The sequence below is a fragment of the Aspergillus japonicus genome (assembly GCF_003184785.1).
Source record: "Aspergillus japonicus CBS 114.51 unplaced genomic scaffold BO86scaffold_47, whole genome shotgun sequence".
Taxonomy (NCBI): Eukaryota; Fungi; Ascomycota; class Eurotiomycetes; order Eurotiales; family Aspergillaceae; genus Aspergillus; species Aspergillus japonicus.
The window spans coordinates 227525-253107 of NW_020291684.1; the positions used below are offsets into that span (position 1 = coordinate 227525).

Consider the following 25583-nt stretch of genomic DNA (forward strand, 5'->3'; position numbering starts at 1 on the left):
ATGTCTATCACTTCGGATAGCACCGCATCGTGTGTGACACAATAGGGGCTCGGACTGGATTCTGTAACCAGGGCTAGTCAAAAAACAGAGAAAAAGAAACTGTAGTCAGGTTCAAGAGGTTTGTCGTTCGTGGTAGTAATATGATGGCAGAGGAGAGGAGAGACGACGGGGAGGTAAGGCAGTTGAGGAAGGGGAGAGTTTCGAGACTATGGAAAGAGCACCACCCCGTGCCATCATCAGCTTGTCAGTTGAGCACAACCCCCACCCTTTCTTCCTCTGAATTACTCATAAGAGATCTCGATAATTGATGATTGATGAAACAAGGAACAACTTTGTTCATTCAGTGTCACTGCTGCTATAGAATGACCTCCTTTCTTTTTCTCCATTTACTCAATTATGGGTATGTACGCGTTAGTCAAAATACTCCTTGCGATATCCAGTAACCTATTCTCGTTCCTGCCAGATCACTCCACAAACAACGCCATGGTAACAGAAGCAGAAAACGATGATGAGAAATGTGAGGAAAGAGCGGACTGTAGCAGCGACGCGGACAGGACTCAGCCTTGAGGGGGATAGATGCAGAAACCGCGGTGCTGTCCATGCCACTGTGCGTCATTGCACCTGCCACGGTCGTCCGCATTGCATACATGCCTGAAACATGATCGTGGTAATGTGCGGGCACGGCTTATTTAGTGGAAACCGTTCCTTGTCGTTGTCCGGGTGCGACCGGAGTAATATGAGCTGCCATTGGCGAAGTAGGGGTGCATGCAAGCCTGCTTGGCGGAGATACGCCGGGCAGGATCGTACTCGAGAAAGGCATCGAGAAGGTCCAGACCTTCCTCCTCAAGTCCAGGAACCAGAGCACGGCTTTCGTCACGCTTCCACTTAGGGAACGTGGCTTTGAAGTCGGGGAAAGAGGTGACTCCGGGCCAAGCGGCCTCGTCAGGGGTACCGAGAAGACTGTTGCAGAGGGAATGGTAAGCAACTGAGCTACGTCATGACGTCCTGCTTTTTGGGGAGGGGCAGACATACCGGAAAATCTTGAAGATCTCGTCGATCTCCGAGTCACCAGGGAACAACGGCTTACGAGTGCACATCTCCGCAAAGATGGCACCGCAGGACCACATATCAACGCCAGTGGAGTATTGACGGCCACCCAGGAGGATCTCAGGGGAGCGATACCATAGAGTCACAACCTGATCAGAGAAAATTCAAGGTTAGAAGGTCAAAGCATGGCATGTCCAGAGAATCAGTCAATACCTCATGTGTGTAGGTTCTGAGAGGCACACCAAACGCCCGAGCCAGACCGAAATCAGCCAGCTTGAGGTTTCCGTCGCGGTCAATCAACAGGTTCTGAGGCTTGAGGTCACGGTGCAGGATGCGGTGGCTGTGGCAGTAGCGAATGCCTTCCACCAGCTGAGCCATGAACTTCTTGACCATGGCATCGCCCAGTCCCATGTTCTTGCTCAGCGCAGAACCTTCCGGCAGGGCCTTCCCACGTCCACCCTCGCTCACGGGCAGAGCTTCCATGTATTTCTTCAGGTCAAGGTCGAGGAACTCGAAGACGAGGTAGAGCTTGTGGCCGTCGGCGTGCACGATGTTCAGCAGTCGGACAATGTTGGGGTCGTTCATCTCCTTCAGCAGAGAGATCTCCCGGATAGCGGTGCTGGGAACACCCTCATCCTCGGCCTCTAATCGGATCTTCTTCAGGGCGACGATTCGGTTGGGATGAGTGAGCTCACGGGCTTTGTAAACGACACCGTAGGTTCCTGCATTGCACAACCAGAAATATTAGACATTGACCCAGTAGGAGTATTCTCCACCGAATTAAGAAGCTGAAGGTGCAGAAGTATGAATGAGGACAAGTTGAGGGGCCACATACCCTCTCCGATTTTCTCGATCTTCTGGTAGTTCTCCATTGTTGGCAGTAAATTGACCCGGTTCGACAAACTGGTTTCCCACACAGTGATTCTATAACGATAATTTCGAAACCCAAGAGGTGAGACACCGTCAAGCTGTGGTCAAGCCCACCGACACGCGGGGTACAGGAAACAGGAGTGTGTGTGTGCACTGCACTGCACGGCGACGGCGTTCCTGTTGCCGGGGGAGGGAAGAAAGAGAAAACAATGGTTGGCGTCAAGCAACGGCGAGGGAGGGAGAAGGGCCTCTCGAGGTGCACGGGCTGGAAGGGATAGGAAGAAAGGAGCCGATCTGGGAGTCGAGGAGCGAATTGGTGTGGCCTGGCACTTCAATCGAATGTCGACTTTACTTACGTACTTACCCTGGAACTTACCTTACCTGTTGGAGTAGCGAGGAATGAATCGACTGAACTGTCGTCTTTTCATTCATCCCTGCTGGTGGGGAAGCCAAAGGCGGTCAGTAGCCGCCGTACACAAACAAACCCAAAAATCCGCGCGTGGCCCCGAAGGCGGTGAGCGCGTCCCCAGTTGATGCCCGCCCTAAACTTTTTTTCGGGGAGACGCTTTCAATCTTTTGCTCAGTATGCTCTTTATTACCTTTTTTCGACGAATAGAGATTTTTCTTTGCGGAAACAAACAGTCTTGTCCTCTATGCGACACTGATTCGCTATTCTCAACTTTTATGACTGGGTGAACCATCGATTTGCATTTCCGAAAAGCGATCTGAACTGTCATAGCAGCACACATGCAATAGTGCAGCCTTGCAGATCCTCAAGAGACTAACTTTGTGACGCAGTGCAGTTATAAGTCCACAAGAGATCTGGTTCGACTACACGCGAGGAAGGGAACAAACCCACAGGGGAGGGCGAGAAAGCAGAGACAGAAACAAAAAAAGACATGGCACAAATAAAGGACCTGAACGCCCATGAGCGACCCCCGGAGGCTGTCAAGCAACGCTACAAGCAATACCAAAAGTCCACGCTCGCAGACATAAACTCGGATGGTAGCATTCTGGATCTTCAGGCGCTAGACGCTGGCCGGCTCCCGGAGGATGTATCACTCTCGCATTGGATCCCTGGCAAGGATCTTCGGCCTGTATTCGATGAATTTCTGGGGACAAGCAAGGATGATGCGGAGGGATCCCTGGATGCGAAAGATATCCCTGTCTTCTCTCATCGCTCTGTGACCGGTCAGCATTATACACCACCATCTAGCGCTTTTTTTTTTCTATCTCCCTCCCTTTTTCACCCTTCTGTCTACTCAGCAGGGCAAGAAAGAAGGGGAGGGATCCGCCCAAAAAAGCATCTATTGTAGAAACGAACACAAGAATAATCCGGGTCTCCTAACGGGCGCATGTAGGACTCCAAATGATCCCCTCCCTCCTCCCACCGGCCGTACAAATAGAACTCCTCTCGCGCCTCTTCCACCGCGACCTCTCAAACCCAAGACACAAGACCAACCTCCACCTGCACTACGAGCTCACGTATCCCCGCGCCGGGGATACTATTGCTGCTACCTCGCCGAGCGATTCCAGCGTAGAAGACACCCCTCACCCTCACCCTCGTCCTCCCTCCTTCTTTGCCGACGACCCGGCGCGAGTCATCCACCCGAGAGACCCCAGCGTGCACAAGCCGCTCGCCGTGCAGAGCATCCTGACCAAGAAACTGCGCTGGGTGACGCTGGGCGGCCAGTACGACTGGACGGCCAAAGTATATCCGGCGGAACGGCCGCCGGCGTTCCCGCCGGACATCGCGAAGCTGCTGCACACCATGTTCCCGGAGACGGAGGCGCAGGCGGCGATCCTGAACGTGTACTCGCCCGGCGATACGCTCAGCGCCCACCGCGACGTCAGCGAGGAGTGCGATGCCGGCCTCATCAGCATCAGCTTCGGCTGTGACGGTTTGTTCCTGATCAGCCATGATGACGGCGCCGGCTGCGAGATCATCCGGCTGCGCTCCGGGGATGCGGTGTACATGGACGGCACGTCGCGGTTCGCCTGGCATGCCGTGCCGAAGATCGTGCCGGGCACGTGTCCGGCCTGGCTCGCGGACTGGCCTGGCGTGGCGGATGGTCTGGCTGCCGCCACCGCGAGTCAGTATGAGAAGTGGAAGGGGTGGATGGAGGGCAAACGTGTCAATCTGAATGTGAGGCAGATGAGCCTCTCGGAGCCTCGTCAATGATCGCTGAGATGGGATGCGAAGACGTCCGCTAGGATCATGGCACATGCGCATGTTGCATGTGCGGGTCCGCAAATTACAAGCGGTGCGGCTGGCGATCCCAGTCCAAATCGACCAGTGTGCATGTCACACAAAGCCCTACCGTGGGCTTGCATACCTCCGCCCCGAAGAGTGCTCATACGGGGTTTGACCGATTGCATTCCCAATGCAATAAAGATGCTCTCATCATCCCGTCTCCGGAAGGGCGGTTCATTCGCATTCGCTCTTCCCCTTGTCCAAGCCAACCACAAATGATGCAGACAATGGACCACGGGCGGAAGACCCCAGCGACATTATCTGCAGATACTTCATCACTATGCACCTGATCGAATCCTGTACGGCGATCATCACTTGCAGCTTATACATAGTCAGACAGCACATAGCATTTTCCATTCCTGTACATAGAAGCTTGAGTCTTCAATCCAAACAGTCTAACCTAATTAGTAGCAACGAGATTAAAAGTAACATGTCATCACCGAAGTTAATACAAGAATGTAGCGATCATTATCGGCAGTCTCTACCACCCCTCCAAGGGTGTCAATCTGACCCGCACACCGTCCCGCGGACTCACAGTTGCACCCTCGCGGAGCTCGAGCTCAGCGTCCGGTTTTTCCAACTCGAACTTGAAGCGACCGACAAAGGCGGCGAGCATACATGCCAACTCGGATTTAGCAAAGCCCTGCCCAATGCAACTCCGCGGCCCATGCAGGAACGTCAAGAAGGCGTAATTACTGGTGGCTCCGCCGGTATTGGCCATGCCGGGTCCCAGCCAGCGCTCGGGGTTGAACTTATCGGCGTCCGGGCCCCACAGTTCCTTGAGGTGGTTGATGATAGCGGGGAACAGGAAGATGAGCGTGCCTTTGGGGATAGGCTGGCCGACGAGAGAGGTGTCACGGTTTGCCACGCGGATGGTAACCGGGACGGAGGCGTGGAAGCGGAAAACCTCATTGCAGACGGCGTGCAAGTAGGGCAGATTATCGAGGACCTCGGCTGAAACAGACTCTGGATTGTCCACGGAGATGGAGGGTAGATTGGAACGGATCTCTTCTCGGAGGCGGGTTTGCACCTCAGGGTACTTGCACAGTGCGTAGATGCACCACTGGAGAGCGGTCGAGGTGGTCTCGTGTCCGGCCGCAAGGAAGGTCATCATTTGGTCGACAAGCTCCTCATCTGTGAAGCTGCCGCTCTCGAGTGCTACGGACATAATATCGACCCCGTCCTTCACGTTGCTGGTTTGCTCTTGGTCTCGCAGGTCCTTCGCCTCACGGAGCATCTGCAGTGCGACAGCGCGGATATACTCGGCACCCTCGCGGATATATTTGTTCCTCTTCAAAGGCAGTTTGTGGACCCATGTTGGTACTCCCATCACGAGGCCCAGAAGGAAAAGACCCAGCTCCAGTTTGGAAGGCGGCGCACCGTTAATCCTACCGTACTGTCTAGCCAGCTCATTGGTGGGGTCGCGCAGGGAGTTGAAATCGCGGTTCATTCCGGCCAGACCGATGATGTCGAGTGTGGCTCGACTTGACCAGGTTGCCACGCGAATCACGTTGTCTGAAGAATCCTCACGAGCGCGTAGATCATCCTCAATGCATTGCACCATCTCGATGCTTTTCGTCCAGAAGATCGGATACAGGTTCTTAATGTGACGGTAAGAAAAAGCCGGCATCAGATTCTTTCTTTGGTGCTGTTCTCAGTCAGCTTGGCAAGGACATGTGATTTCAGCCCTTGTTGTGACACTTGCCTTGTGCTCGGCACCTTCTACTAGCAGCACCCCCTTTTGGCCGGTGAGACGTCCCAGAGATTCCCGGACCAAGGCTGGCTTTTCGAAATCATAGACCTTGGTCACCAAAATCTCACTGAGTCCCTTGGGATTGGTCACGATCAATCGCTCCAGGTTGCCAGTCATATAGTAGCGGATCAGACCATCATTTGGGATTTCTTCTAGCCATTGAGCTAGTCGCTTCCAGTCATGCCTCAGGATCAAAGTGCTAGAGTTGCCACGAAGCCATGATCGACCCTAGTGGCACATGTGAGAACGGGTTCAAATTGATGAGATCTGTACACATGAAAATGCCGAGAAACTCACGGACGGGCTCGGAATCTGCTTCAGAGGAGTCAAGAATTCCGGATAGAGGAATACTCGGTACACAACTCTGCCAATGGTGGCCAAGGCGGACAGGTAAAAAAATGTTTGCCACGTCGCTTTGAAGTAGGCATATGCAGCAAAGGCGATATAGACTGGTGTCCACGGTATGCCAGCCATTCTGTAAAGAATGCTGGGCTGGGAGGAGTGGCTTTGTCCAGTGGGCAGAGGATGGGTGATGTAGTGGCAGACCAAATGGGAGCTTGTTAAATATATGGGATGTTGTGCAGGGCCGACTAATGGTCGCGTTGCGCGGTTTGACGAATGTCAGATATAAGTATCATGCTGATCAGTAGTGAGTACGGCTATTTATAACATGGCATTGATGGAGAGAGTCCCGGTCGGCACAACATCCTTTCGGAGATGATTGGGCGAAATTGGAGCCGAGACATGCACGGGTATGAAAAGGAAGCCCGATCGATGACACGCGGTTTCAAGGGGCAGTTGTAGACTCGCGAGTCGCGAGTCCCTAACTACAAGTCTACCTAGAGTGGATCATCAGGATTTCAGGCCGTGACCTCATCGGGATTCGGCGATCAATTGATTTGATAATCAATTATTGGTCAAACTCCACGTGGGGGGTGGCTCCCGCACAGCTTACCGGATTGGGAAGAATCATTTAATTGTACCGTACCCGTGACCACGGCTCCTACTTCGCTTCCCTCACCTGCTACACTTCATTCTGTCGTCTTAGGATAGTAAGCTCTTCCTCTCTTCCACTTCCTTCCTCTTCATCGCTCGAACATGGGTGGAAATGCTCAAGACCTTTCACCTCCCGCACTTCCTATCGCGTCAATCAGGCTCCCTCCGATCCCGACTGAAGGCTACCTTCAAACCGCTTTGACACATCCGCTCGTTGGGCGGTTTGCTCGTCGCCCCGAGGCACGAAATGCGTCATAAGAATAATTCAATAAAGCAAGTTCGAAGCTCTTTCTTCACTTAAGTCAGATGAGCGCCGCGTGTCCCACCAGCGACCCAGCGACCTGTGCTTGTTCCAGTTCCAGCTAGCGCCTCGGATTTATGTTTTGCTCCGTTCATTCTCCACCAAATCACAACTGTTGGATCTGTCAATACTGAATCCTGTTCAGGGCACGATCTCATCACAGCACTTAACAGCTTGAACTGCACGACCGCTTGGTCAATGATACGGCAAGAGTGACACAATGGATTATCAATCAGGCCATACCCCACCAACCAGCCGAGGTTGATCAATTGTCCCGCTATCGTCATCGATTTACCCCTCCCGCTCCAGTCTTGATTTATAAGTCGAGGATCGCCCTGTTCTCCCCACTACTCTCAACACCCAAACCTGACACCTGTCGAAATCCTGATTCCCAGAATGCCTCAACCGAACAAAGCCCTCATCCTCAGCAAAGTCCCCAACGGGGCGCCCGTCCCGGGGACCGACCTCACCGTTGAACAACGGGAGATTGACCTCGACCAGCAGCTGCCTCCGGACAGCGTCCTCACCAAAAACCTCTACGCCAGTCTGGATCCCTACATGCGCGGTCGCATGCGTGACCCCAGCATCAAGAGCTACAGCCCCCCTTACCAGGTTGGGGAGCCGATCACCGCCTACAGCATTGGGCAAGTGCTTCGGTCGGAGAACCCCAAATATAAGAAGGGTGATATCATCTGGTGTATCCTCAAGATCGAGGAGTACAGTGTTGTCACCAAGGAGGAGCTGGCATGGCCGCAGACTCAGAAGATCGATGTGAAGCCTGGACTGTCACTGTCGCATTACGCCGGAATCCTTGGAATGACGGGACTGACGGCTTATTCCAGTCTGTATGAGATCGGGCAGCCTAAGAAGGGCGAGACCATCTTCATCTCCTCGGCTGCCGGCGCGGTAGGACAGGTGGTCGGCCAGCTGGCGAAACATGAGGGTTTGAAGGTGATTGGCAGCGTTGGTGACGATGATAAGCTGCGGTTTATTACTGAGGAGTTGGGCTTTGATGCGGGATTCAACTATAAGAAGGAGAAGCCCGGCGACGCCCTGGCTCGACTGGCACCTAACGGGATTGACATCTACTACGAGAACGTTGGTGGCGAGCACCTGGAAGCGGCCCTCAACGCCATGAATCCCTTCGGCAGGATTAGTATGGCTACCCTCCTACTTTCTAGGTCCCATCGCTGACGCGTCGTGCAGTTGCTTGTGGCATGGTCTCGCAATACAACTTGAAGCCCGAGGAGGCCTTTGGAGTCAAGAACTTAATGCTTGTGGTGGGAAAGAGAATCAGGATGCAGGGATTCATCGTCGGAGACGAGAATATGGGGCCGAAGTATGCGAAGGAGAGAAACGAGCGGGTGTCTGCGGTAAGTGAGTTGACTGACTTATGAGGACCGATTCTGACGACAGCTGTGCTACAGTGGCTACTCGACGGCAGTATCAAGACGAAGGAAGACATCACGACTGGAATCGAAAACGGACCCGAAGCCTTGGTCTCGATGCTTCGTGGCGGGAACCGCGGAAAGGCCATCTTGAAGATCGCTGATCCTGAGTGAGTGCGAACTCCACAAGATGGGAGAGTACCTATGCGTCAAGCCCACACCGGCCCTATCACTCCGATCATCATATATCTTGTCTCCAGTACATAACAGAAATGAGTCTCAGATATTGTTAGAATAAGACCGTATCCCGCTAGTAGAGCTTTAATCAGAAGAGCTTGACTATGGTGACCTTACAACTATGCCACCCTCTGCTGTAGCTGAGAATTCCGCCTCAAAGAGATGATATCCACTACAAAAAGAAAAAAAAAAAAAGCGCATAGATCACCAACCCACCCCTCTTCCGGTTCCCCCCTGCACGTGCCCAGCGCGGTGGGTGGAACCGCCCATACGACGCCAAGCGACGCGCTAAACCTGGGATCCGACGGCCCGGCCAAACCTTATCCACCGTGCGTTACACAATCGATCGCGTGGGCCCACTTTGTATGGACTGAACTCCTGAGGGGGACATACAATTGTCTCAAGACAATCAACCCCCTTTGCTGTCATAACAGTCAGGTTGCTCAGATCCGTCGGGCACCACTAGGTTTCCCCGTAGCGTTGATGCGAAACGGCTCGTCCGCCTCGGGCAGGCAGGAAATCTAATCCTCAGTGGCATGGTAACTAACTTGCTTTTGTCTCAGGGTGTTTGAGCTGTTACGCCGTAGGCCTCAAATTCAGAGCTGAGGGCTCTACTCTAGCTATCTGACATGGTATTTCTCTGAAGAGGAGGCTTGGTATCTTGGACGGTAGAGGTATTCTTGGAGCGATGGGGGCGAAGTCCCGGTTACGATTCGGAAGTACCGTACCCGGGCGAGTGTTAAAGGGGGATAGATCTTTTGATACATTGTAATGTATGGCTTTCTCTTTCTTTTCCTTTTTTTTTTTCTTTTCGTCTCTTTTATTTCGAATTTCTTTTACAGTTCTTGTTCGAATTATGCGCTAAGTGGCTTATGTATCCTTTCAGCTCGGTATCTATGAAGCTGGGCAGCGTACGAAGGCTATGTACTGTACTATACTTTGTAACGGACATGGAATCGGGCCCTAGGATACCTGCTATAGCATTGTTTCCTACCTTTCCTCTATGAAATTTTATCCGTTGTGGAACGAGGTAATTGAAAAAGAGAGTTCTAAGTAGAACTGCGAGTCGGGGTGAGCGTCGCTCAGGAGAGATCTATCGAAAAGGTACAGTGGGACATGAGCCTGTCTCGATGTAACAGATTAGGTATGAATTGTCTACGGTACTGTACCGCTGATCAAGTAAAGTACTCTGAGTTGAGTCTTCTACCATGTCCACCTTTCCAGGTTTTCTTTCTGCCAATACCCCATGGGTCAATGTTGGCAGTTATCCAGCACTGCCAATTCTATCCTCCGTACGCATCCATTTGATACCACGCGATAGGGATTCTTATCCCTCGCTCCACGTTCCACCTGCGGAGCTTACAGTCTTCACCGGGCAGAGTTGGTGAACCACGCAACAACCTGCCAAAGACCAAGCACTATGTCATAATCTCTGGTGGTTTTGCATGGATGCCTGCTTTCACAGTTCCCAGGCCATTTTCGGCCCGCCGTGTTTCGCGAGCTTCCTGTCGGCTAGATACACCATTGGGTTCCGCAGAAACTCAACGGCCGCTGTGGGAGGGTCATGAGTGGTCAGCTGTCTGGGTTTCGTAATCTATTATAAGAGAACCAGAGAACGGACAGAAGACAGAAGACAGAAGCCCAATAACAAGAGGGTGAAAGCGAGCAGAATGACCTACCATTCGCAACCAGCTCAGGCTTTTCCAGAGCCATGTGCAGCCCCTCATAGTCCACTTCCTCGATACAGGAGGTAGGGAAGAAAGAGCGGATGGCTTCGGCCCCCTTGCCCTCGGGGATGTAGTAGCTATCACGCGAGCGCAGGAACAACGCCGGCCCGTTGAACCTATTCGCATCGTCTTCTCGGAAAGGAAATTCCCCCATGGCGTCGCGGGCCTCCCACAGAATATTCTGCGGAATCCGCGGCCTTACATAGGGGTGATCGCCGTGCTTCTCCAGGTTCCGCATGAGCCAAGGTCTCATTCCTGCATTCTATTTGGAGTGGTTAGATAAGGGGACATGTAACAGAAGTTAAAAAAAGATAAAAAGGAAGGAAGGACAGTCCCGGCGCCACTGGAGAGCACGAAGAGGTAACTGACCCGATTCCAATAGTACATGACTCTGCGCGCTTCCCGGAGCTCGGTAATGCGCATCTTGAGGATTTGCCGATAGGCGTGGAGCCATTGTAAGTAAACCGGCGGAAGGGGTTTCCAAACAGGCGAGTTGTCAATGGAGACAATATTGGTTACGAGATTTGAGTCGTAGAGGGCTAAAGTCATGGCTGTCTTGGCTCCCCTGATGGCTGATCGTCAGTAATCACGAGATGCAAATATACTCTGTTTCGAAGAGTGAGATGAGCCACTGGTGAGGCTTACATCTGATTGCCGACGAGAGACACATTTTTAAGGCCGTTCTCTTTCATGAGTCCTCGGACATCCAGCGCCAATCTGAGGTAGTCATGCCTCCATTTGGTGCCAGAATCGCCATGGTTACGAAGGTCCTGTTTCCCCGGGCGTCAATTGCCTGGGCACGAAGCTGAAGGGCTCGGTGACATCAGCACTTACCAGGTTATACACATCTCGCTTGAGTTCGGTGGCTAGGATTCTAGGTGGAGGGATTTAGTGAGCGTCCCGTAACATATTGAGGGAAAAAAGGCCCAAAGCATCCATACTTGCTAATCGGACGGAGTTCTTCTCTACAGCCGAGGAATCCATGAAGAACTATAATGGGGTTGGGTGAGTCACCAAGCTTATCGGGATGTCCCTTGTAGACATCAAAAGCTATCTTTGGTCTGGGGTTTTTGGTGTCGGTACGAATGGACCTCTGGAACGGCATGAACTTCGAACATTGTCGGGACATCACCGATCTTGGCGACGGTGATAGTTGTGAAAACATTTTTATGAGTGGCAGCCCTTGCCAGGCGACAGCCACTGAAGTTGGTATTGAGTCTCAAGTATAGTCCATGCGAGCTATCCAGAGCTTCCACTTCTAGAATTAAGATTGGTGAAGCTCATCGACGGATGGATGGTTTGCATCTGGTTTGCATCTTCAACTGTCTTTTCCGCCCTGGATGTCTTGATTGCGCTAGACTGTATTTGGCTTAATGCTTCGGTAGTCATCCCAGCTACTAACTACTATAGATATACAATCCCGAATAGAGTATGCTGAGGTGATGGGTATGTGCAGCAGTTCTTGTACAATAAGAGAATTGTTGCCTGGCTTCGAGGTGAACGTTACGAAAGACAGTCAGAGGTCATAGTTTCAGGTTCCTTACAGTTTGTGCCCTGGAGAGCCTACGGGGAAAATAAACAATTCTATCCTCGCAAGATCCTACTTGTACCTGAGTGAAGTACGCAAGGACCTGCCTAACTCAGTTGCTCAACCTGATGCGAGCGTCTACGTCATCCATGAGTCTTGAGCCTGTAGCAAGGTCGATCCCATACCTATTGTTCTCGGTTAGCCAGCCTGTCTAATGCCGACATGTCGAACATCCGTTCTGAAGCCCAAACGAAATTGGACCAGAGGTCGAATGCGCGGCCTCAACAGGAACCTAATGGATTCACAACGGTTAAACCGGCACCGGCACACGAGGTCAAATGAGGATCGAGACCAGAAGCGCTTGCTCATTACTTGCTCCGCATGACGCCCGCCAGTCTTGCTGATCTCGCCTGCACGGAAGCGACGGCTAGCCCGGACACCGAGGCTTGAATCTATGCTTTGACACTGACCCGATGCGAGACAATTCGATATCATCGTCAGGTGGTGGGTGGTAGCTGCTGACAGAGACTTGATCCTTGGCTGGCTGCTGTGATGAGTCTGATACGCCTGGTCGCACTCCTGCTCGTATTGTCTGCTATCTGTGAAACATGTGAGACTGTTATCCAATTGAGTTCTGAGTGGTTGGTACGAGCTCCGTGTTGACTGCACACAGAAGGCTGGACGTCGCTGGGGGGAATGTCCTGATCAGTAAGGGTTCGCAGAGCGCATCAACCTGGATATCGGCTTGTCCTGGATCATGTCTTGCCGAAAGGTCCGGATCTGATGCAAATCCAGGCAGGGGCTGGGCGCAATCCCCGAAAGTGGAGGTGAAGCGCCATGTTGGAATTGGTGGAAAATCGCAAACTAAATGAACAGTCGACGGATCTGTGAACAAATGGTGTCAGTATGGTTGTACGGGGAAGGTGCGACGTCGGGGTAGGTTTGGAGGTCTGAGGAGATGATCTCCATGGGCAGGTGAGACCGTGACTCGTGAGGAGCGGAACTGAATCTGGGGATGGATTGAAATTCATCCATGATGGGGGCAGAAATCGGCAATTGGAAGGGAAACCTCGCTGCCGGACCGTTCGGCAATTGCTGGAAAGCGGAAGAGCCGGGACAGCTGAGTCACCATCTCCGCCAGCTCTCATTGGATCCAATTGTCGAGCTCGCCTGCAAAGAGTGGGCGCTAAACCATATTGGAGTAGCGTGATCCGGAAAACGGGCGCTGGGAGATTCGGAGTCTCATTAATTCCTCTCTCTGTGCTGCAACCCCAGACAGAATCATCATTATTGATTGTATGTATGGAGTATGTATGGAGTATGTCGTTTGCTCCTCATGAACCAGGATGAAGATGCACCTGATACTTGGCCATTCAATCGAAAGCTGATCACGGTTCCACATGCTCCTGTTTCCCCCTCATCTCTCCCCTCTCTCGGTGGCTCTTCATGCGGAGGCTTGGAGGCTTGAGAAGTTGAGATGCCAGAGGATTTACCACCCGGCCCACCCCTTCACCCACCTCCCCCCTTAGACTATCTGTGACTCTGACTCTTCGCTCTCCGCCCTCTCTGGTCAAAAATGGGGATTGCCAAATGTTGGTTCATCCCCATTCCGCGGTGAATGGCAGGTTTTTGGCTGGTGGAGTATGCTCGCCTTGGGGGATGTCGCGTCCTGCCGCCAATCCCGGCCTCTCCCCAGCCAGACAGAACTCTTACAAAATAATCATGTTTGACCCAGCTTCGTATAATCCCGCTCTCGGCCGTCATTCCCCAGTGCGTCGAGATCGGAGGAGGTTCGGATCGATGGTGTTTTTGGAAAGAGGTGTTTGTGTTTGCCATTGAACGCATTCTTATATCAACCGCAGCAGCTCCTCCCCCATTCCTGACTCTCCGCTGTGGCAAACCAATTCGTTGCCCCAGATTTTGTACGGTACCAAATTTGGCTCCTATATCGGATATCGGCGCGTCCAGCCAGCGCAAATTTTATCAAATTAAATTCCGCTTTCTTTGCCTGTCTTGCTTTCCTTCTTGCTTCCTTTCCTTCTTGCTTCCTTTCGTTTGCTATCTTTTGTATCACCATTCTATACAACCATGGCATTCGCGCAGGCCAGGACTCCCCTTGAGGTAGTCATCGTTGGGTAGGTTATTCATTGCCCGCAGTCAAGTTACAATTGCCACTAACACCATTCTATAGAGCGGGTACGCCAAGATGATTCTTTTGGCAAAAAGATTGCATTGTCGCTAACGGACGCAGGCATTGGCGGCATGGCCGCAGCCCTAACTCTGGGTCTACGAGGACACCAGGTCACAATCCTCGAATCCGCGCCTAAGGTATGCTAGTGTTGGTATAGACCTAGTCGTTTTGGGGGGTTTGTTCTAACAAGAAGGCAAACTAGCTTATGGAAGTTGGAGCGGGCATCCAAGTATCTCCTAACATGCTCCGATTGTTCGATCGTAAGCATCAGTTCTCTGGCAGTCTGAGTGCTCGAGCTGACACAGGACTCTAGGCTGGGGAGTCTCTCCCTCCATTCACGCCAAAGATGTTGCCCTCGAGCACATCCACGTTCGTCGGTGGCAAGACGGCTCGTTACTGGGCACGATGCCCGTTAACAAGACCTACGGCCAACAGGTGGTCATCCACCGCGCTGACCTCCACAACGCACTCATTGACCAAGCGCTGGCGCTGTCAAATGTGGAACTGCGCGTCAACTCCACGGTCACCGATGTTCAATTCGACCAGGCAGCGGTGACGCTCGCGGACGGCACCGTCGTCAAGGGCGACGTTGTCATTGCCGCGGACGGCATCAAATCCGGCATCCGGGGTCAGCTCCTCAACGACTACTCCTGCAAGGCCATCCCCACGGGTGATGCTGCCTACCGGATCATGCTTCCTCGCAGCGCGCTCGAGAGTGATCCCGAGTTGAAGGCCCTGATGGACGAGCCCCAAGCCACGCGTTGGCTCGGTCCCAATCGCCACATCATCGCGTACCCGGTACGCAACCACGAACTCTACAATGTCGTGCTACTGCACCCTGATAACCACGGCGTCGAAGAGTCCTGGACGACAAAGGGCTCTAAGCAGGCCATGATCGACAACTACCGGGGCTGGGACAGTCGCGTGACGAAGCTCATTGACCTGGTGCCCGACGACGAGGTTCTGGAGTGGAAGCTCTGCCTTCACGCGCCCTTGAAGACCTGGATTCGGGGTAATGTCGCTTTGATCGGCGATGCCTGCCATCCCATGCTGTACGCCATCACCCCAGAACACCCCACACTTTCCCCCTTTCCCCAACCCCCCCAGACCACTAACCCCTAGATACAGACCGTACGTCGCCCAAGGCGCCGCCCAAGCCGTCGAAGACGCCGCCGCCCTGGGCATCCTCCTCTCGACCATCCCCTCGCGCGCCGCCATTCCCACCGCGCTACAAGCCTACGAGCGATCGCGCAAGTCCCGCGCCGAGACGGTCCAGCAGTCCGGCTCCGAGAACCGCATCACGCTGCACTTCCCCGACGGGCCCGACCAACTCGCCCGCGACGAACAGTTCCGGTCCTCGCTGACCAGCGGCTCCAACCCCGATCGCTGGTCCGATCGGGAGACCCAGAAACGGCTCTGGGGCTGGGATGCCGAGAAAGCCGCCCTGGACGTGTGGAACGGTAAGCCCGCCCGCCCGCCCGCAAATAACCCTCCCCCATCCAAGCAAAGGGCACCGCATTACTAACACCTCATATCCAGAAATGCACGGCGACGCCGTCTCAGAAGTCCGGCACCATCTCTAATGCCCCTAAACGTTTCATCGATTTCCCCTCATCTTCTCTCAGAATGATGGGGAAATGCTTCTTCAACCACGGATGATACCTAATGTCTTCAACGGCCTTATCTTCTAATGATTCAACCTCGTTTTTGTTTGCGGATGTCAGGATTCCTTTTTTTCCCCCAGCGGATTCTCAGCGACTTCAACTCAACTTGATTTGTCGTATACCCCCTTTTTTTTCCCTTCTTGTTTTGCTCATCTGGGTTTTGTGGGCTGGTCTTAAGAAGTGTTTGTGTGGCTCGCTCTGGGGTCGATGTTTGTACTGTATATAGATTATAGACTTGCTGTGCTTCGTGGCTGATGCTGTTGCAGTGAATCGGTGCATTTTGATGACATATTTGCCATGTGATTGCCCGGTGCGGTGTATCAGACATTTCCAGAATGAGCAATCAAATGGCGGTGCCATTGTACGAAGCTGTCGCTCACAAGACGAACAGCGTATATAATAATCTATCAGGACTCTACCTACACCGAACATAGCTAATCACAGCGGATGGCGGCTAAAAATATATACAACAACACAGATACCGACTCGTCGACAACCCTCACCATATCCGCTTGGCGACCATCTCATACCGCTGCACGTGATCCAGATGCAGCTCCTCCTTGCCGCCACCACCACCACCACCTCCAGCTTTCGAGTCCTTCTCCTCCTTCGCTTTGAGTCTGCGCAGACCGTCCGGGTCGTCGGCGTAGATCCACCGCCGGTGATCGTCGTTCACCTCGACGACGCCCCATCCGCCGACTCGGCGGCTTCCCTCGACGGCGAATTCGCGGGGGCGGGGCTGTGCTGCTGCTGCTGCTGGCGCAGCAGCCGGGGCGGTGGTTCCGGAGGGAACCGGGTCGTTTGTGGTTGTGGTTGCGGGCCCTGATCCGCCGGCGATGGAGAGGGATGAGGCTGAGACGGCGGCGGTGTGGGTTTGTTGTTCTGCCTCGCGCAATTTCATGGCCTTGTACCGGGAGCGGGCGAGCGCGAGGAGGAGCATGCCGAGCAGTAACTTGAGGATCAAGAGGACGACGTAGCCGGTCAAGATGAGGACGATGGTGAAGATGTAGACGGATGAGGCCGGGGTGGGCATTGTGTTGGCGAGCATCTGGCGGAACCAGGCCCCGGCGTAGGCGGTCGAGGTGGGGATGAAATTCTGGAAGGTGAGCGGGGGAGGAGAGGGCATGGGCGCGGGGACGTATTGGCTGTGGATGGCCGTGAGGGAGGTGGCCTCGACCGCGGTGGACGAGGCGGGCTGCTGGGGGAGCAAGGCGGCGATGAACATCTGGTAGGTCTGGACGCTGACGCGGAAGAAGAGGCAGGATAGTGGGATCACAGGCAGTCCCAGCCGGCGCATGAGGTTTTGGTCCGCGAACGCATTCGTGTAGTAGTCCTTGGCCAGGATGTCCAGGAAGCGACCGTAGATGGCCGGACGGGTGTTGTTGAACTTGTTGATGTATGCGTGCTTGAGCCAGTCGACTAGCATCTCCGAGCCTAAGACGACGAGGAAGGGTCCTAGGACTTGCGCCAGCGTCGGGAGGTAGGAATTGGCTTGGCTGAAGGAGGCAATGATAGATGATGGGACGATCGTGAAGGCTTGCGGGAGGATCGAGGATGCAGTTCGCGGCGGAGTTGATAGCGGCGTGCTGTTGGTGCTGGTTGAACTAAAGCTAGAGCCCAGCCCACTGAAAATATTGAATGCCCCGGTTTCCACAATGTTGCGCGACGCGATGATCGTCAGCATGAGCCAGAGTTGGAAGCGTTCCACCACGTCCGCGCAGGTGAGCTGAAAGAGGTTCTCCTTTTCGAATTTCTTGAAGACCGTGGATTTGATCTCGACAAATTGATTGGAGAGCAACAGGGTGATCAGCGCATTGGAGTAAGAGTTCACCGCGACGTTCAGCGTCATCACCTGATAGAACAGTGCAGTCGAATGAATGACTGTGTAGGCTAACGCCAGCAAGAAGAGCCCAAACGGCCGGAAGACCTTGCTGCGGCCGTCGGGTCGCCGCTCCAGCGCTTCACGCGAGAATAGGCACTCAAGCACGTCCTGACCGATGGCGCCAAACAGTCGATCGCTAACTTCTAGCACATTGTAGATCACGTACAACTTGATGGCTGCCTGCCCCCGAATCCAATGGTACATCCGGCTCGCATCGAAGCGCATCAGAACGCAGCAGGTAGCGATCATGAGCAAGCCCTTGAGGATGTCGGCCTTATCGTCGGGCATGAGGGCTGACGGGATACTCTTCTGCCGGCGATGCTGCGCTCGGTGTCCATGAGATCGGTGCCTTTTTCGAGACTCGGTTGCCTTAGTGCGGGGATCTCGTTCCCCGGATGCTGTTTCGCCCTTGTGTGAGCGTCCCACGTCGGCTCCACGCGGTGGCTCGTCGATCGATGCGGTCCTGTTGCGCCTGCGCCATACTCGACCCACGCCTTTAATCACAAAACCAGACACGTACCGAAACTCCACCCCCAAGTTCAGAATCCATGACTCAACAAGTATGTACAAAGCCTTCAGAAACCGGAGCGGAAGAATGGTAAAAGAATGCAACCATGCATCGAGACATGCCAATATACCAAACCAGAGTACCTGCTCTACCGCCGGCGGCAGCATCAGGAAGTTCATGAGTCTTTCAAGCTTGACTCGAGAAGATTCGTAAGGGAAGTCAGTCATTGCAGAACGGTGAATGTACAGCGGTGATGGCCGACCCGATGCCAGCTCTAACTGGAGGTAAGTCGGAACGGATAGAGGCGGCAGAGGGATATTCGGGGGCATCGGTGAAGGCAAAGCCTGTTCTTTCATCTGTGGAGATGGTTCAAGGTGTTTCGACTCTGATTCCCGGGCGATCGAAAGGCGATCTTGTTTTGAGCGAGACGCCCATGTCTGGGCCAGCCGGTCGTTCGTCGCCGGCAAGGTCTGGCGGCGTGAGCTAGGTGTTGACACGGCCCGTGAGTTTGGCGGTCGATTTCGCGAAGAGGATGACGCAGGTGTTCTCCCAGTTGAGAGGGTCGAGGTGTCGATGGAAAGATCTTTGGGGAGACGGAGTTTAGGTAGAGTATCGGATGGAAATTTAGTTTCATCTAGAGACGGCAGGCTTGTGGGCTCTGGCGTTTCAAGCTGCGTAGCTGCTGCATGCATTCCATCCGATACTGCCCGTCGTCCGCGTTCTGATTGCTCCGGTGGCGCTGCACGATACGGGATAGACTGCGGTGAGGATGTGAGTTCCTGCATCTTGGCGGGGGATAATTTCAGCACGCGGTCTGGGTCCTTGTCGTGGTTCCTGGAAGGCGACGTGTCTCGCGACCACTCGGTGAGCGTTGATTGCACCGCGGAGCCTTCAAAGACATCCACTAGGGATGTTCTCGAAGTCGTGCGACGGCCTGGAGTCTGAGGGGGCTCCTCCGAGTGCTCAAATACCATCCCTAGCACCTGATCCGACGCCAGCGCGAACTGACCGCTTTTCCGGTCGACGCAGGGGGTGTGTTGGCTTGGTAGCCCGTTGAGATCGTGTTCAGAACTGTCACCGACTCCATCTGGCAGCAAGTTGGCCCTAGAATTAATCCGGTTGGCGTAAGTTGCTGTAGCGTCCGGCGCCGGCGTTTGTCCGCATTGCGCATCGGAGCCCACCGCGGGCCGTCCGTCATTCTCCCCGGATTGATTCACTCCACTTAATGCTGTTGGTCGCTTTGTTTCTGGTGACTTTGGGCCTTGGATTCCAGCGACTAATACATTGTCGGCTTCTGGGCTTTGTGGTGTTGCTGGTGTCCATTCCTGCTGAGACGAGCCTGCCGCCTCACCGTTGACGGACTCCCGCCCTCGTTCGTTGTGACTTTCACGCATGCCGTCTATATTGACTATCGTTCTTGGCGAGTCATTGCGCATAGATCTTGAAAGAGCCGCGAGATCTGCGTCGTCTTCTGTGCAGAGCATTGAGGAAACCAGGATCGCAATCGAGGAAGGCAAGGACACGATGTCAGCGGTAGCGCTCCGTGCGCGATGCAATCCGTCAGCCGTGCTTTAAGGAGGGATCGACTTCATTTCGGGGTCAGATCGTCCAGTGTAAAGTCGCTGATACAGCCTACAAGGCAGGCCAGGGGTTGCGACCGTTGATAATGAGGATAAAGCGAGTCAGGGTCTTTGCTGAGTGAAAGAACAAGCCAAGGGAGAGCAAAAGCCCGGGGATAATCATGAGGCGGTCAACAAAGCGGTGGAGTGGGCCTGCTGTCATTGTAGCCCATGACTAAGCAGGGTCTTACTTTCCCCACAATTTTGGTCTTCAGTTTGAGTATTGTTCTCTTCTGCATATCACTCACGTTTTCTGGTGTTCCTTCTGGTTAATTGATTTGAAAACGAACATATATCTAGTTATATGCTTGACATGACTTCTTGAAATGCCATGGGCCCTGAACTCAATATACTTGTTGCGCTATACTCTCACTGTTATTGAAGTTCTACGTCCGCATCTCCTATACTACGGATCTACCACCACCCCCTTCGACTCCTTCAATATGCCCTGCCAACCTGCCCCAGCTACTCCGTAGCGACTCAAACCATGCGCACCCCTTAAATTAAGGGAACCACAAGCGACCCTCTACAATTTACTGTCAAGATCCGCTTACTTCAGCTTCTATAGTAAATAGCCGAGGGGGCGTTTCCTGAGTCTGTCCCCGAGCAGGAGTCGTCAAGCGACGCTAGTCACCTCGCCATCGACGGCAAGCATGGCGTGCTCCTCCACCACAATCACCTTCTTCCACCCCGGTTCTGCCCTGTCATTTGCAGCCATCAACCATGAGAAGGCTTTGACCACGAGCTCCTCCGATCCAGGGCGTGGCCATGTGGGTACCAATCCAGTGAATTCTGCTTTTCCCCCCCCCGATGGTGTCATCGGCTCTTCCGGATAGTTAATGATGGCCAGCCAATACTGTCGCGCAATGGTCATGAAGGCCTGGACATCTTGCGATAAGCGAAATTTTATCACGTAGCTCCGCCTGTCATTAAATGAAGGCGCGCTCGAAATGACTCCATCGGGTTGGAGGATTTTTATTCTACGCGAGCAGTCATCCCCTCTTCTCCCTCACCCTCACCCTTGAAGCGCCTCCAAGGACTTGCTTCACGGTCAACCTGAGACTCTCCTCGTACGAGCACGACTTGTTTAGTCCTGGAAACAATGACGATTGCGTCTGCCAGTTCAGAGACGTTGAGGGCGGAAAGGAATGTGGATGAGACGACCCCCCTGAACCCTGCAGCTTTGGACACAAACGTCACGAATGTATCGAATTACCAAACTGTCTCCAAGGGGCCAACAAGTGATGTCCAAAGCAGCCATGACACGGACGAAGAACGTCCGCTAGTCAGTCCAGCAGAGCCCTCGGAGAACAACAAAGTGCAGGCGTTGGCTAGCGTCAAGACAATTATTGCTGTATTACTCCTGGGTATGAATGAATGACTGACTTGATCATGATTTCGACCAATGCTGACCTATAGCAGGCGAATTCATCTCCAATGCAGACACTACTCTCGTTATGGCCACGACAGGAAAGATCTCGTCCGAATTCGATCGTTTGCGCGATGCCAGCTGGCTGGCCACGGCTTTCACGCTCGGTCTCTGCGCAGCACAACCCATGGTAGGCTAACATGGTATCTCTACGACCCAAATGATGCGCTGACGGTTGTGGCCTGCAAGTATGGCAAATTGAGTGATATCTATGGCCGCAAGCCGCTGCTGCTCTGGGCATACTTTTTCTTCGGCCTCGGATGTATAATTAGGTGATTTACATCCCTTTCAACCACGTGTAGGAGAACCGCTCTAACTCACGTCACTTTAGTGGGATCGGCTCGAGCATGTTGACTGTGATTCTGGGGCGTGCCATCAGTGGCTTGGGCGGTGCTGGAACAATGGCGATGGGTGTGATTATCATTACAGGTGGGATGGACAACCTCATGGCCAGCCTTGATCACGGTTGCTAAACGCCTCGCAGACATTGTTCCCCGGCGAGATGTGGCTCATTGGCGTGCGTATGTCAACATCGCTATGACCCTGGGTCGAAGCGCAGGAGGTCCGATCGGTGGATGGCTAGCAGATACCGTTGGATGGCGATGGTGCGCATTGAAGTCTATCGCTTGATTTCGTTCCACAAACTAACTGTTTGACAGGTCATTCCTTCTTCAGGGCCCGCTCACTGTGTTAGCTGCCTTGCTCGTCGTTTGGAAGCTCAAGCTTACCACCCCCACCACAAACAAGGATATTCGCAGGGTCGACTTCCTCGGGACATCACTCCTCGCCGTTGGTATCATCGCCACAACCCTCATTCTCGACCAAGCTGGAAAGGCCTTCGCTTGGGTCTCTCTTACCACTGCTCATCTTGGCACCGCTAGCGTGGCTGCATTCGTTTCGTTTATTGTTGTCGAGCTTTATGTGGCTCCAGAGCCCATCTTCGATCTGCGCATCTTGCGCCGCACCAACGTGCTTTCCAGTTATCTCATTGGGGCTCTGCAAATTACCGCGCAGGTTGGTATGATGTTCTCGGTTCCCTTGTACTTCCAGGTCACATCTCGCGCCTCAGCCACAGTCGCGGGCGGGCATCTTGTTCCCGCAGTGATTGGCAATACGCTGGGCGGCTTGATCGCCGGTGCCTCCATTCGACGAACAGGCCAGTTCAAGGTCTTCTTGATCGTGGCTGGGCTGGTCGCCTCGGTCACTTACCTCCTGCTTTTCCTCCGGTGGAATGGCAACACGGGCTTCTGGGAATCACTGTATATCATTCCGGGCGGGATGGGAACTGGCTTCGCGTCGGCTGCGGCCTTCGTCAGTATGACCACCTTCCTGGTGCCTCAGGAGATTGCCATGGCCACTGGAGGCTACTTTCTGCTGTTCAACTTCGCGATGACTGCTGGTGTAACTGTCACGAACAGTGTTCTGGGAACCGTGTTCAAGCACCAGCTGGAGCAGAATCTAACAGGGCCCGGAGCAAAGAAGGTAATTGGGCCCATGGGTATCCTGTTCTGTGTGCTTCCACATATGCTGATTCATGACTGCAGATGATCGAACGGGCTCTGTCTGATACGGATTATATCAATGGGCTCAGTGGACATGTTCATGACATTGTGGTCCGCGGATACGTTACGGGACTCAAATACACATATTGTAAGTTGCCTTGACGGAACGTTATCTGTCTTACATACTTACCGTGTCTCTTCTAGTGTTTGCTCTGTCTCTTTCGCTGCTCGGGTCGTTGGTGGGCTGGACAGTCCGAAGGCATCAACTGTAAAAAGATACCCTCACATGAACACAGACATTGGAAACCTTTGGACAAGTAGAAAAACGTTGAGACCGGTCTTCAATGGACAATGGATTAGAATGAATAAATGAGAAATCTGTTAGAGGTAACTAAGTGAAAGCAGTAGGCACCGCCGGTAAAGTGATCCATGCCAACCAAGACTCGCAATCAAGGGAGAAAATAGAAGAATGCCTCAGAGCCAAAAGAAGCGCGAGGTTTGAGTGTCGGAGTTCAATGTGGGGTGATTTGATGTTCAATCAATTAGCCTTCTTCAACAGTGCCGAGGCTTGGGCCCCTTCATTTCGCTTCCTCCGCACCCCATCCCTCCAATTCGCTCAACGCCCCCGGCCATCAGCCTTCTGCAGACAAGGCAATGTCCATCTGGACAGTGGCGGGCGTTCTGCAGCCAATCTCTTGATAGTTTGCGCCTGCATGATCGGACATAAGGCCGCTTTCTCAATGTGATCCATTGGCTAGTTCGTGCTTCGGCTGCAGAACCCCTGCTTAATCGGAGTCTGAGCCAATCAACTCACTCATATAACACCGTTCCTGGCAGCCGACGATGCAAGAGAACAGCAGATCATATACAAGAAAAGGAAAAGACGGGAACTGCAGAAAGTCATCCGGTCATCCGTCCGTCGAGTAATTGAGGACAAGGCCCAAGCTGCTTTGGGCCACGAGAAATGACATATAAGATGGAATTGCCGAAGACCCCAGTGCCGTGGCTGACCACCAGCCCCTGGGACCTCATTCGCAATCATCTGCAAAGATGAGGTTTTCGGTGCTTCAGACTCTTGTCTCGCTGCCTCTGTTTGGCAATCTCGTTCGCGGCCTGTCTGCAGCGGAATGGCGCACTCAGTCCATCTATTTTCTCCTGACGGATCGGTTCGGCCGGACTGATAATTCGACAACGGCGACATGTAACACAGGGGATCAGGTATGTCTGGGTCGTATGGCTACCAGTACGAAGCGATTCTCTGACGTGGCTAGATTTATTGCGGTGGAACATGGCAGGGAATCATCAACCACGTAAGCCATCCCGCAACGCACAGGTTTGATCTGAGTCTAATCTGCTTGCGCAGCTGGATTATATCCAAGGCATGGGCTTCACGGCCATCTGGATCTCGCCCGTCACCGAGCAGCTGTCAGCGAACACTGCGGATGGCGAGTCCTACCATGGATACTGGCAGCAGAAGATGTGAGGCACTTTGTGGCTGTAACTGGGATACCATAGTTGACTGAGAGGGCAGCTATTCGTTGAACTCCAACTTTGGCACCGCGGATGATCTGAAAGCTCTGTCTGCTGCCTTGCACGAACGGGACATGTATCTCATGGTCGACGTCGTGCCAAACCATATGGTAGGATTGTCTCGTCCAAGTTCGGACACCCAGCTGACCGGAAATCCAGGGCTATGCTGGCTCAGGGAATAGTGTGGACTACAGCGTCTTTGATGCCTTCGACTCCTCGTCGTACTTTCACTCGTACTGCCTCATCACCGACTGGGATGATATCGACCAGGTCCGGACCTGCTGGGAAGGTGATACGATCGTCTCTCTGCCTGATCTGTATACGACGCAGTCGGCCGTAAGGACGATCTGGTACGATTGGGTTGAGCAACTCGTCGCCAACTACTCAAGTACGGACCCCTGTCACTTGACTTGATGAGGACTCGCCGCTGACTCCGACTGCACAGTTGACGGCCTTCGCATCGACAGTGCTCTGGAAGTCGAACCAGACTTCTTCACGGGATACGTCAGCGCGGCAGGCGTGTACAGCGTTGGGGAGATCTTCAACGGCGACCCTGCCACTGCCTGTCCGTATCAGGGATACCTAGACGGCGTCCTGAACTACCCGATGTGAGTTCCAGTCTGCAGTGTAATCCGCAAAACCGCAGACACTAAACACCCAAAACCAGCTATTTCCAACTCCTCTACGCCTTCGAGTCCAGCAGCGGCAGCATCAGCGACCTGTACAACATGATCAACTCAGTTGCCAGCGACTGCTCCGATCCCACGCTGCTTGGCAACTTCATCGAGAACCACGACAACGCGCGCTTCGCCTAGTGAGCCCAACGCCCAACTCCTCCATGTTCTACCCACTAACCAAGCAATCAGCTACACAAGCGACTACTCGCAAGCGAAGAACGTGCTCTCATTCCTCTTCCTCTCCGACGGAATCCCCATCGTCTACGCCGGCGAAGAGCAGCACTACTCGGGCTCCGGGGTGCCCTACAACCGCGAAGCGACCTGGCTCTCGGGCTACGCGACGACGGCGGAGCTATACCAGTGGATCGCGACGACGAACGCCATCCGCAAGCTGGCCATCTCGCTGGACAGCAACTACATCACCTACAAGGTACGTACCGCACAGTACACCCCGTACTCCTTCCCTGTTGCTTACCCCCC

General features: G+C 53.6%; 9 protein-coding genes across 9 annotated transcripts; 5 read left to right on the forward strand and 4 right to left on the reverse strand.

The window, feature by feature from the left end:
- Positions 1 to 337: 337 nt before the first annotated feature.
- On the reverse strand, positions 338 to 2331 carry nimX (cyclin-dependent serine/threonine-protein kinase CDC28). The gene is made up of 4 exons (XM_025669159.1): positions 1883 to 2331; positions 1261 to 1769; positions 1033 to 1196; positions 338 to 960 (listed from the first exon to the last, which is right to left on the reverse strand). Exons 1-4 carry the CDS (start codon positions 1917 to 1919, stop codon positions 690 to 692), a joined length of 981 nt encoding a protein of 326 aa, XP_025525225.1. The 5' UTR covers positions 1920 to 2331; the 3' UTR covers positions 338 to 689.
- A 173-nt stretch (positions 2332 to 2504) lies between these two features.
- On the forward strand, positions 2505 to 4233 carry alkB (oxidoreductase, 2OG-Fe(II) oxygenase family). Its single transcript, XM_025670133.1, has 2 exons — positions 2505 to 3108; positions 3279 to 4233. The coding sequence occupies exons 1-2, from the start codon at positions 2817 to 2819 to the stop codon at positions 4097 to 4099; spliced, it is 1113 nt and encodes a 370-aa protein (XP_025525226.1). The 5' UTR covers positions 2505 to 2816; the 3' UTR covers positions 4100 to 4233.
- Positions 4234 to 4463: 230 nt separating this feature from the next.
- Positions 4464 to 6441, reverse strand: BO86DRAFT_391196 (cytochrome P450). Its single transcript, XM_025672547.1, has 3 exons — positions 6222 to 6441; positions 5877 to 6152; positions 4464 to 5819 (listed from the first exon to the last, which is right to left on the reverse strand). Exons 1-3 carry the CDS (start codon positions 6396 to 6398, stop codon positions 4653 to 4655), a joined length of 1620 nt encoding a protein of 539 aa, XP_025525227.1. The 5' UTR covers positions 6399 to 6441; the 3' UTR covers positions 4464 to 4652.
- A 1176-nt stretch (positions 6442 to 7617) lies between these two features.
- On the forward strand, positions 7618 to 8783 carry BO86DRAFT_381441 (MDR family NADP-dependent oxidoreductase; the record flags this gene model as incomplete). Its single annotated transcript, XM_025670768.1, has 3 exons — positions 7618 to 8377; positions 8428 to 8594; positions 8649 to 8783. The coding sequence occupies 3 exons, from the start codon at positions 7618 to 7620 to the stop codon at positions 8781 to 8783; spliced, it is 1062 nt and encodes a 353-aa protein (XP_025525228.1).
- A 1791-nt stretch (positions 8784 to 10574) lies between these two features.
- BO86DRAFT_343729 (alpha/beta fold hydrolase) lies at positions 10575 to 11852 on the reverse strand (the record flags this gene model as incomplete). Its single annotated transcript, XM_025669160.1, has 5 exons — positions 11515 to 11852; positions 11408 to 11447; positions 11219 to 11343; positions 10943 to 11138; positions 10575 to 10835 (listed from the first exon to the last, which is right to left on the reverse strand). Coding segments are annotated over exons 1-5 (846 nt in total), but the record flags the coding sequence as incomplete, so codon positions are not given.
- Positions 11853 to 14363: 2511 nt separating this feature from the next.
- On the forward strand, positions 14364 to 15875 carry BO86DRAFT_318724 (FAD/NAD(P)-binding domain-containing protein; the record flags this gene model as incomplete). The annotated part of the gene is made up of 5 exons (XM_025668224.1): positions 14364 to 14429; positions 14495 to 14552; positions 14606 to 15344; positions 15421 to 15752; positions 15832 to 15875. The coding sequence occupies 5 exons, from the start codon at positions 14364 to 14366 to the stop codon at positions 15873 to 15875; spliced, it is 1239 nt and encodes a 412-aa protein (XP_025525230.1).
- A 531-nt stretch (positions 15876 to 16406) lies between these two features.
- On the reverse strand, positions 16407 to 20961 carry BO86DRAFT_449813 (DUF747-domain-containing protein; the record flags this gene model as incomplete). The annotated part of the gene is made up of 4 exons (XM_025676749.1): positions 16407 to 16695; positions 16750 to 19417; positions 20645 to 20661; positions 20950 to 20961. The coding sequence occupies 4 exons, from the start codon at positions 20959 to 20961 to the stop codon at positions 16456 to 16458; spliced, it is 2937 nt and encodes a 978-aa protein (XP_025525231.1). The 3' UTR covers positions 16407 to 16455.
- A 106-nt stretch (positions 20962 to 21067) lies between these two features.
- On the forward strand, positions 21068 to 23168 carry BO86DRAFT_401999 (efflux pump antibiotic resistance protein; the record flags this gene model as incomplete). Its single annotated transcript, XM_025673810.1, has 8 exons — positions 21068 to 21332; positions 21388 to 21524; positions 21584 to 21666; positions 21726 to 21823; positions 21879 to 21999; positions 22054 to 22876; positions 22939 to 23044; positions 23101 to 23168. The coding sequence occupies 8 exons, from the start codon at positions 21068 to 21070 to the stop codon at positions 23166 to 23168; spliced, it is 1701 nt and encodes a 566-aa protein (XP_025525232.1).
- Positions 23169 to 23501: 333 nt separating this feature from the next.
- BO86DRAFT_156583 (rutin-alpha-L-rhamnosidase precursor) lies at positions 23502 to 25533 on the forward strand (the record flags this gene model as incomplete). Its single annotated transcript, XM_025666370.1, has 8 exons — positions 23502 to 24114; positions 24168 to 24206; positions 24260 to 24375; positions 24428 to 24536; positions 24586 to 24814; positions 24872 to 25034; positions 25094 to 25240; positions 25293 to 25533. Coding segments are annotated over exons 1-8 (1212 nt in total), but the record flags the coding sequence as incomplete, so codon positions are not given.
- Between the last annotated feature and the right edge of the window lie 50 nt (positions 25534 to 25583).